At 33.0% G+C, this 11,003-nt stretch overlaps 1 protein-coding gene across 1 annotated transcript; it reads left to right on the forward strand.

Annotated features, from left to right (window-relative positions):
* The first annotated feature begins 1,853 nt into the window (after window positions 1-1,853).
* loxl5b (lysyl oxidase-like 5b) lies at window positions 1,854-7,751 on the forward strand. The gene is made up of 7 exons (XM_019114725.2): window positions 1,854-2,861; window positions 2,968-3,076; window positions 4,543-4,680; window positions 5,629-5,785; window positions 6,646-6,741; window positions 6,820-6,935; window positions 7,043-7,751. Exons 1-7 carry the CDS (start codon window positions 2,144-2,146, stop codon window positions 7,047-7,049), a joined length of 1,341 nt encoding a protein of 446 aa, XP_018970270.1. The 5' UTR covers window positions 1,854-2,143; the 3' UTR covers window positions 7,050-7,751.
* The last annotated feature ends 3,252 nt before the right edge of the window (window positions 7,752-11,003 follow it).

The following is an 11,003-nucleotide window of genomic DNA, read 5'->3' on the forward strand; positions in this document are numbered from 1 at the left end:
AACATAAAAATATTAATAATAATAATAAGGTAGCATTTATAAATATTGTTTTGACATTATGAAAAACACATTTTTTTTCAAGCTTTTTATGCAGTGAATTTCATCTTAATGTGTGTCAGTGTGTTGTTATTGCTGTTGAATGGATGTTTGAGACCAATATAAAAAAAATCACTGGCAGAGAAATGAATTGTTGACATGACGTTGAATTTGATGAGATGAATCTACCTCAGTCTGTATGTTTTCTGTTAGTGCACACTGCCATCTAATGGACTTTGTCAGTCTCACAAACATTTCCTTCTTTAAGTTGATATTCAGTGTCTTTATTTTTAGTTGTGAACCTCACCAAATTCAACTGTGGTAGATTTGAATTAAGCAAACACATCTAGGTATTTAAATTGCATTAATTCACGGAGAAAGATGGACTGTGTTATTTAGGACTGTTGTAAATGAACAGGTCTGGAGAGTGTTTTTGACAGCAGGATGGTTTGTTTGTTGTGTCAGAAGAACAGCTCACAAACATCTCACCACAATACCAGTGTGCAGCGTTTATGAGTCTTTCCACAAATATATAGTGCCAAATGAGACTCAACTGTTATAAAAAGATTTCAAAAGAAAAAAAAGAGGTGCTTTACCTTAAGAATGTTGTTTATTCAACACAATTAACTATAACAACTATAACTATGGGGCTAACCATTTTAGGACCAAATATTGGTTTGTAGTTAGTGATAAACTACTAGGATTAGCCTATAAGCCTATATCATTTAAATTATATTTTTTTATTATCATTATCATTTTTTACATAATTAGCATTTTTCCAGATCTGTCTTTTTTACTTTTTTTTTTTTTCAAAATCCTAAATGTTTGTGTTGTGTTCCTCTTTTGCTTTAATGACAGCAATTTTTTTATTTATTCTTTTATAAAATAAATAAATAAAGTTCTTTCCCCCCACAATCCTGTTAAATATATGCTAATATTTAAATTATGGAAAGTTTTATAGTATTTTATTCCTCACAGTCCTTATAAACGTATAGGCATATATATCCCATACATTACAAAACTAGTATTTGTTTTGTGTTTCTCTTTTACTTTAATGCCAGTTTTTTTGTTTTGTTTTGTTTTTTTGCTATTGTTCAAAAAAATCTATCTTTTTTTATTTTTTCTCCCACAATCCTGATAAATTTATAGGCCTATATCCCATAAATTACAGACATTTTTATAGTATTTGAATTTTCTCACTTTTGCTTTAATAAAATGATTTTTTTCCCCAAAATGTATTTTTTTTAATAATTATTTTCTGAATCCTGAAAAAAAAGTATAAGCCTATATCACTTAACTTGTCATTTTTATTATCATTATCGTTTTATAATTACATAATTACATAATAAATTATAATTAAATAATTATAATATAATTAACTTTTCCAAATCTGTTGTTGTTTTTCAAAATCCAGCTTTCATTTTTATTTCATTTATTTCATTTTATTTTTGTTCAAAAAAATCTATCTTTTTTTATTGTTTCTCCTAAAATCCTGATAAATGTATATCCCATAAATTACAGAAAGTTTTATAGTATTTATTTTGTGTTTCTCTTTTGCTTTAATGACAGCATTTTTCTTTTTTTTACCCTGAAAAACTTGTACACATATATCCCATAACTTTAATAAGTTTTATCGTTTGTCTCTCTTTTGCATTATTATTATTATTTTTTTTAATTCTGAAAAACTTAAGTAGGCTATAATTCCCATAAATTGCAGAACGTTTTATAGTATTTGTTTTGTTAATTTTGCTTTAATGACAGCATTTTAGCTAAATTTGTTTATTTTATTTTTTATTTATTTATGTAGTTTTTATTTATTTATTTATTTATTTATTACTAATTGCTTTAGCAAAACTAATGAGTCACCAACATTAGTCCGGGGAGGAAAGCGTTAAGCGCGAGTAGGCTATCCCTGACCGTGCATGCGCGCGTGACCTCCCACAATTTACTAAATGTCCGTCCGCTCCCCCTCGGTCCGTTTCCAGTATCTGGAGGAAGATCCGGACTATGCCGCTGACGCACCTCGGAGTGCCACATCCACTGGCAGAGGGACATCTGTGCTGGGAGCCCAGATCAGTGACCGTCCAGCTCTAAAATCTATTTCAAGATGCCAAACTTGCTTTTGGTTTTCTATTTACTTCAAGGACTTAATAACTTTATCAGCGCGCAAAACTCCGCGCCCTGGAGGAACCGGATCCAGTGGGTCAATAACGGCCAGGTGTTCAGTTTAATTAGCACCGGCTCGGAGTATCAGGCACCGGTGGCGTCCAGACAGTCCAGGGTGTTTCAAAGCAGCAATAGAGATGCTGTCCGGGACAGGACCATGCAAATTCGAGTGGAAGCGTCCGATTCTGCGGCCACTAATAGCGGCAGCACCGCGCTTTTGCGTCCGGACCGCATGCAATACATCGCGGCCAACAGCCGCGCGCCTGGCGCCAGACAAATGCAGGTGCGTCAGCGGCTCAGAGCACCTGCAGAAACCAGATCCAACGCCAGCGCTTCGTCCGAGTACTCCGGCGGCGGAAGAACCTCGGCACAAGGGGAAAATACCGAACGGAGGGCGCCAGTGGTTGCCAATCTCCAACACCTGGAAGCGCCTACAGAGAATTCAAACACTTTAACTAATGAAAACTATAATGAAGCGGGGCTCTCCAGAGCGCAAGCTCCAAATGTGGAGCAGGGAACCACGTCTGAAAGTATGGCAGGAGATGATCCGCGAAACAGGAATACGGTTTTCTATAATATCTACCCGCCCGGCGGCAGGACGGTCATCCCGCACCGCCCGCCGCCTGGCACCGGTTACGGCACCAGATACTTCCAAAATGGTGAGCTGCGCGCAATGGACGATTTTAGCCTCAACATGTGGGGGGATGTGTGGGATTTCTTTAAAACGGACAGTTTTCAGTATGCTTGTGTTGTGCTCTACTGCAGGTCTTCCTGATCTTGTGCCAGATCCATATTCCATCCAGTCGGGCTCATACATCCAGCGCGCACAGATGTATGCGCTCCGGTGCGCGGCGGAGGAGAACTGCCTGGCGCGGTGCGTTATGAGTTATCATCTGTGACTGTGTAGATTTACAGCGGCTATAACAAGCATTTAGACACTTAACTCATTAATTTACCTACCTTTTTTGGGTCCGGCCATCAATACATATATTAATAACATTTTTCCAAACCTGTCTTTTTTATTTTATTTTATTTTATTTTTTCCAGAATCTTGAAAAACGTATGATCCTATAACCGTGAATATTTTCTAGTATTTGTTTTTTATCCGACTTCTCATTTATGACAGCATATTTATTTTACGATTTTTTTTTTCAGAATCCGAAAAAAGGTAAAGAATATATGTAAAAATTTAAAGAATTTTTTATAGTTTTTATAGTATAGTATTTGTTTTGTGTCTCTCTTTTGCTTTAATGACAGCATTTTTTTTCAAACGTTTCCAGATTTTCACCCCAGAACCCCATTGTACACATTGTATACTTCAAGTAAATGTTTTTGATCAAACGTTATCAAACATAGTTTAACTCTCTCCAAAGAACATGGACTATTGCCTGTTTTGCTTTAACAAATCTAATGAGACACCAGTTTGTTCAGTGATGAAGAGAGTTAAGAAAAAATATCCCTGAATGGATATATTATAATATTATAATATATAATCTGAACTTATGTGCATCAGTTTCTGAGTAAAAAAGCATTATTATATTATCATGGGGAACATAAGCTCAGATAACCAATCAGTTGCAAAATGAAATAGAAAACCTGTGCTAATTCAAAGAAAACAAGTTGATAAAAAGATAATATAGCATAATGAGACAATTGTAAGACATGAGACCAGAACACAACATGAGGGTTAAAAATGTCTGAAAATCATTGCACTAGATACAAAATATTAAAGAAAATGTCATTTATTGTACAAGAACAATGTACAAACACACACACGCGCACACGCACACACACACACACATACACACAAAGCTAAACATTTGACACTAACACTTTACTTGAAGCCTTTAAATATAATGCATTATAAAAGTATTTTAATACATTAATTAAGCACCTTATAATGCATTGTATGATTTCATGCATAATTGTAACCACCTGTGGTTTCTTCTACTATGACCCTTGTGTGAACTTGAATTCATACATCAACTAAAACCACTAAAACACCAGCGGATTCAAACACACCGAGACTTAAAAAAATCATGAAAAGTGAACATTAGTGAAGAGAAAAGATCTTGCTTTGAGTTTTTTGTCTAATTCATTGATATTCAGACATTGTTTTGAGAGTCCAAATACATTTTATGGTCACAATATGTGGAGTTTGCAGTTTTTGCAATACTGGACAGTTGAAGCAGGCATAGTGTTCCCTAAAAATTAAATGTTGCATGGTTTAAATGTTGGTCAATTTTGCTAAAAATATATGTAAACTTATTTTTTGTACTGCATGACCTCTCGTGACCCAATGATCCATGAGCTCATCTTCTGCTATCTTTCATCTTTCAGATCTGCATACAGACCCACAGTCAGAGACATCGACTACAGGGTTCTGCTGCGCTTCCCACAGAAGGTCAGAAACATGGGAACGACTGACTTTCTGCCCGTCAAACCCAGACATCAGTGGGAGTGGCACAGCTGTCATCAGTGAGAGTCTGATTAATCATCCTAATGATTACACAGCCATGCATCTTTAAATAAAATCAGATGATTTGCAAAAAACAAAACAAAAAAAGAGTCCAATATTACCTAACTTGATGATGCTGAGTTAAAAATATCAATAAATACTTTCAATCATGGACAGTTTTTTTTTTTCACAAAATAATAATTTCCAAATTATATGTATGTATAAGCTTTAATGCACTTATCAAAATAACAAAAGCACTCAAATGTCCAAAAACTATGTTTTCAATATGTATCATTTAACTTACAATCTGCAAAAATGTTAAAATACTCACTACATCAACACAGATGCAACAGAAAACATGAGGCTCATGTTTGCATTTTCTTCATCAAATAATGTAATAAATGTGAAAATGGCTTAGAAGTGAACAGCTAGTTGTGATGAGGCTCAGATTTGGACAGGAATTGTGTGTTTGTGGTTTTTTTCTGCTGATTGCTGGAGAATATGAGACTTCTTCACTGCACAAATGCTTGTCAAAAGCAATAATGCTATGAAATGCACATATTTTGTGTGAAAGAGTGACTTGCTGCTGCAAAACAGGCAGTATTTTTAAAATCAGCGGCCCAAAATTAGTTAGAAACAAGTATTGGATTTCTTTCAGCAAATAGGGTGATGTAATTATAAATTATGTTAAAATTATAAATAATAAAAACCCTACTGTAATGCAATTCATGCTTCTTGCTTCTTATAAAATCACAGCAACAGCAATATTATAAAATACATTAATGTTCATTAAAAGTTACATTTATTAGTATTATGTGTTTAATAAATCTTATGTGAGTAATGCATTTCAATGGGTTGCTATGCGATTGCTAGTGTGTTTGTTCAAATCATTATGTGTATGTATTAATAGAGTTAATCGTAACACATGAGAAGTGCATGATCCGTATGAACTGTGTGATATCTGACAGGCACTATCACAGCATGGATGCATTCAGTCACTATGATCTGCTGGACATCAACACCGGACTGAAGGTCGCTGAGGGTCACAAGGCCAGTTTCTGTCTGGAAGATACGGGCTGTGATCCTGGATTTCACCGCCGATACGCCTGCACTGCACACACACAGGTACTACCACAAACACACACACACACACACACACACACCACAGTGTCCGACAATGCACAGCAGCGTTATTATAGTTCACAAAAAAAAAAAAAAAAAAATGCATTCAAAACATTGATGAAAAATATAATAGAATCTCATTAACATGAGACCAGTGTTATTTTAGTAGTATTTATATACTATTAAAGTTTTTATTTATATTTTGAATTAGCTTTTAATTTTCAATTTAATTTTTTTGTGCTTTTGTTCTTTTATTAGTTTGTTTTTTATATTACTATTTATATTTGATTTATTTTTATTTTATTTCCAGTTAATTAAAGTTTTTTTTAATCTCATATTTACATTTTATTTTATAATTGATTTTATTTTATTTCCACTTCATTTCAAACAACAATAAATAAATAGTAACACTTTTAGTTTTATTAGTAATAACCCTGGATGAAACATTATTTCTGATTATTTATTTTTTATTTATTTTTTTTTTGATTATTTATTTATTATTGATGTTTTTTTGTTTTTAATTTAATTGAAGTTTTTCATTTCATATTTATATTTTATTTTATTTCAGCTTTATTTCAATTAACAACAAATAATTTCAGTTTAGACAATAATTACCCTGGTTGAGATGAATTTGTGCTTGATGTATTTAGTGTTTTGATTAATAGAAATATTAAGGCAACTAACTGTAAGGCATTTCTGATTTCTAAGTTTTTCTACTTATGTTTTATTTTATTTTAGCTTAATTTCAATTAACAAAAAATTTATAATTTTAGTTCTAATGGCATAAATCTAAAGAAGACAGATTTGTGCTGATCATATTCAGTGTTTTGGTTTAATAGAGATATTATTGCTGTTATTTTCAGGGTTTGAGTCCAGGCTGCCACGACACATACGCTGCCGACATCGACTGCCAGTGGATCGACATCACAGACGTCCCTCCTGGAAACTACATTCTCAAGGTATGAGATATAAAGCTGATGTAGAGACATTTTCCAAACGGGATCCTGTTGTTGATGTGCGTTTCACTTCCTGTCCAGGTCACAGTCAATCCAGACTTCCTAGTGCCCGAGTCTGACTTCTCCAACAACGTTGTGCGATGTGAGGTCATTTACACCGGCATTTACATCCAAACAAGAAACTGCATCTTAACTGGGTGAGGAAATGCATTTTTATTTACTTCATCACATTAATATGTCACAAATATGAGATCATAGCAATAATCCACTACATTTCTATATTTCTTTCTTTCTGTTTCCACAGGATGTAAAGCCCTTGAGATGATTTTTAAAGGCATAGGTTTAATTTAATTTAAAGTTTTTTTTTAGTAACTTGAAACACTCCGTAAAGTTGTTGGAGTAATATTTAAGACAAATGTACTGTATCTATTTTAGATGATTTCTTGTCCTAGTGCAAGCAATTTTAAGTCAAATCAACATGTTTTTGTGATGTTTGCATTATAATAGAATGTATTTTACATTTATTTAATGAAGAACTATAAATTAATAGATTAGAATGTTAGTGTTTGTATTTATTGCATAGGTTATGAAAAAATATAAACATTGTCTTTTAAACTAAGATAATATTGAGGGACGTTTTGTGTTATTTTGGCTTTTTATTACATAGTGGTTGAGTGTTTTACTCCAGTGTTGATCACTAGTGCAAAATATACACTATTAAAGTGGATAGTTTTCCAGGTTTCAGTTGATATTTCTGTCTTAAACATCTTGAAATGTTTGCTGCGAGCTTCCTTTGTCTTTGCCGTGATTATAAGACTCCTTCCATGAATGCTGGACTTGGATGGATGAGGTCTTTTGTGGTTTGATTTGCAATAAACAGAAATGCAGAGAATGTAATAGAGAAAATGGATTGTGGTTGTTTTCTAAACTCTTTCTTCATTAAATCATGAGTTTGTTAAATACATAAAAAGTTCAAATGAGCTCTCAGTTGAGATGTTTAAACAGGAAAGACGTGTAGATGTGGGACGAAATCTTCCCTAGCACCAAAGTAATGAGAGTTGAGATTAAATCGAGCCAAAGACAGAGTCTGAGACGTTCGGTATTTCAGTATTTATGGTACAGGATAGGAAAAGTTTAACTGGGTCGAACTGACTTCTGAACAAATGTAGTTTATATTTAATATTTTCTAATGAGCAAAAACTTTGACATTTCTGCTATTTCATTTTTCAAGCTTTACAAACTCTGAGACTGAAACTGAGCTGCAGACGTAAATAGGATGAAATGTCCCTTTTCTGGGTATTTACATGCAGTTCATCTAATATTTAACTTCCTCTAAAGACAAACAGTCTGTGTATGGAGAAAGAAATCCCACAATGCTTTGGGATCCAGTGTTATTTTAGCATTATTTATAGTTTTAATTAACATTTTGAATTAGCTTATATTTTTATACTTTCATTTTAAGTTAAAGTTTTAGTAATCTTTGTGCTTGTTTTTTTTTATATATATATAATTTAGTAATTTTTTGTGCTTTTGTCATTATTTTTTTTTTCTTTGGGTTTAATTTATATTTCAGTTTTAGTTCAGTTTTATTTTATTTTTTTTAAATTTACAGTTAGTTATTTCAGTGCTTCGACATGAACTGGAAATATCCTCACCCTCAGGTCATCCGAGATGTAGTTGAGTTTGTTTCTTCATCAGATTTGGAGAAATGTAGCATTGCATCAGTGTCTCATCAATGGATGCTCTACAGTGAATGGGTGCCGTCAGAATGAGAGTCCAAACAGCTGATAAAAAAATCACTATAATCCACAGCACTCCAGTCCATCAGTTAACATCTGGAGAAGACAAAAGCTATGCAAAACCATTATTAAGATGTTTTTAACTTCAAACCATTGCTTCCAGCTAAAATATGAGTTCATAATAATTTTCCTTCAGTGAAAAAGTGGTGTGGTCTGAATCAGAAGAGAAATCTGCACTTGATGTGAGAGACAACAGGAGATGGACTTTTTCACTGGAGGAAGCGTTATTATGGATTATGGACTCATATTTTAGCTGGTTTTAAGTGTTTGAAGTTTTATTTTTTATTATTGAATAGTTTTTGTCTTGTCTAGATGTGAACTGATGGACTGGAGTGGATTACTTGTGGATTATTGTGATGTTTTTATCAGCTGTTTGGACTCTCATTCTGACGGCACCCATTCACTGCAGAGCATCCATTGATGAGACACTGATGCAATGCTACATTTCTCCAAATCTGATGAAGAAACAAACTCATCTACATCCATTTTTGGGTGAACCATTCCTTTAAATTGTCTTATGTATATATGTAGTCTGCTGCTGAAGACAGTGTGATTTTGTCAGTCTACAGACGGTTTGCAGGAGGATCGTGGTCTGTTTACTGACACAGAGCTGTGAAGGCCAAGATGTTATTAAACGCTCCAGCCATGTGTCTACCAGTCCTGAATGAAACGAACGAATGAATGAATCTCTCTTCTGTCCACCACCGACCCTCTCACAGATTTAGATTAGAAACATGGACATGTTATAATTTCTATTCCGCACCCTTCTTTGACGTCACTGTATAGCCAGCTCATGACTGCAAACTTTTAAACAGCAGCACACTTACAGAGAGGTTTAACATTTTGAAAAAAAAAAAAAAAAAAAAAAAAAAATATATATATATATATATATATATATATATATATATATATATATATAGACAGATAATAATACAATACTATTACTATACCACTACTAATACTTTAATTCTGAATTCTGTATCTCATATTATTTTCACTGAATCAGTGTTTTACATTTTAAAAATCCTTCAGGGGATGTTACAGACTCAAAGGCCCATGAGAGACGGCTGTGGGCCAGTAGGTTAAATGTAATGAGAATGAACACAGATGAAGCGTTTATTCTGGTGTTTGTGTGGAGATGAATTTCTGCCAGAACAGATTCTCTGTGTTTTTGAATGTGTCTGGAAAAAGCCCATTTCCTCTGCTGCTCTCACTCATTCTGCTCCGTTCTAATATTGACTCATGGTTACAGTCAGAATTTGGCGGATGGACTCATTTTCTGTGTTTCTATGCTGTGTATAGAACATAAAATGGGAACATGCTCAACATGTTATTTACTGTCTCTCTCTGGTCAATAGACGAGCGTTTGTTGTTGAACAGAGAGCTGTTGAAGACGCTCATTTACAGCAAGTTATTTGTTTTTGCCAATTACTGAGAAATGCAACAGATTACAAGTTTGGTGTTGTGATATTTTTTAATTTTATATTGTTATTAAAAAAATGGTATAATTGGTATTTGGTTTGTTTAATGTTGAATTAAATGTTAAAATTTTTTTTTAGAAAGACTGAAGTAGTATTTTCTCGTAAAACATACTCAATAATAATTTATTTACTACTTCGAAAAAATCTGCTGTGCACTTTTAAAAAGTTGCTCTGTGGTTTTTTACAACACCTTTAGCAAATAAACCTCTTTTTAGTTCTTTTTCATGGTGTGGGTGAATCTAATGAAAACAAATAAATAAACAAACAAGCTTTTTAGTGCCATTATGAATTTAATTAAATTTTTAAGTTAAGCTTGTTCCGCCTAAGTTAACATAATATACGCAAAATTTTGCTTTTATTAAATTAATTAATTAATTTATTTATTTATAATTGTCGGTAGTGGTTTTATATTATATAACATTTCTATAAGCAAAATATAATTTCTTATTTATTTATTTTGTGAAATACATATATATATATATATATATGTATGGGTGTGTGTGTGTATATATATATATATATATATATATATAAAATACAAAATATTTTCTTTGCTCAAAATGTAATTTTGTATGTATTTCTTTTGATTGTGATGCAAAATATGACCTGAACAACAAGAACCCTTATGTTGGCTATTATCATTAATCATAAAATTTATAAAGTCCTTGATGTTACATACACAAATTAATCAGTGCTGAATTTGGATCTGCATTCTAGCATACTGCTCTTATTTTTGCAGTAAAATTACAGTATGCGGTTCTGGATTAAGTCAGTATATTTATTATGGGTTCTTCAATACATTTATGAAACTCAATAAGGTTGTAAATCCCTATTAGGTGCTAATTGGAAGTATGCTTTAGAGCGCATGGAGCACGCATGTTCACTTGATGGAGGAAAAGCTATTGCTTTGCGAGCAGTTTGCTCCTCTCAAACATGTCATGTTTGTGCAGAGAAGAGCGTTTGAACAGCTGCGTTCAGAAGATCC

Source organism: Cyprinus carpio, chromosome A2 (assembly GCF_018340385.1).
Source record: "Cyprinus carpio isolate SPL01 chromosome A2, ASM1834038v1, whole genome shotgun sequence".
In the NCBI taxonomy this organism is placed as follows: domain Eukaryota; kingdom Metazoa; phylum Chordata; class Actinopteri; order Cypriniformes; family Cyprinidae; genus Cyprinus; species Cyprinus carpio.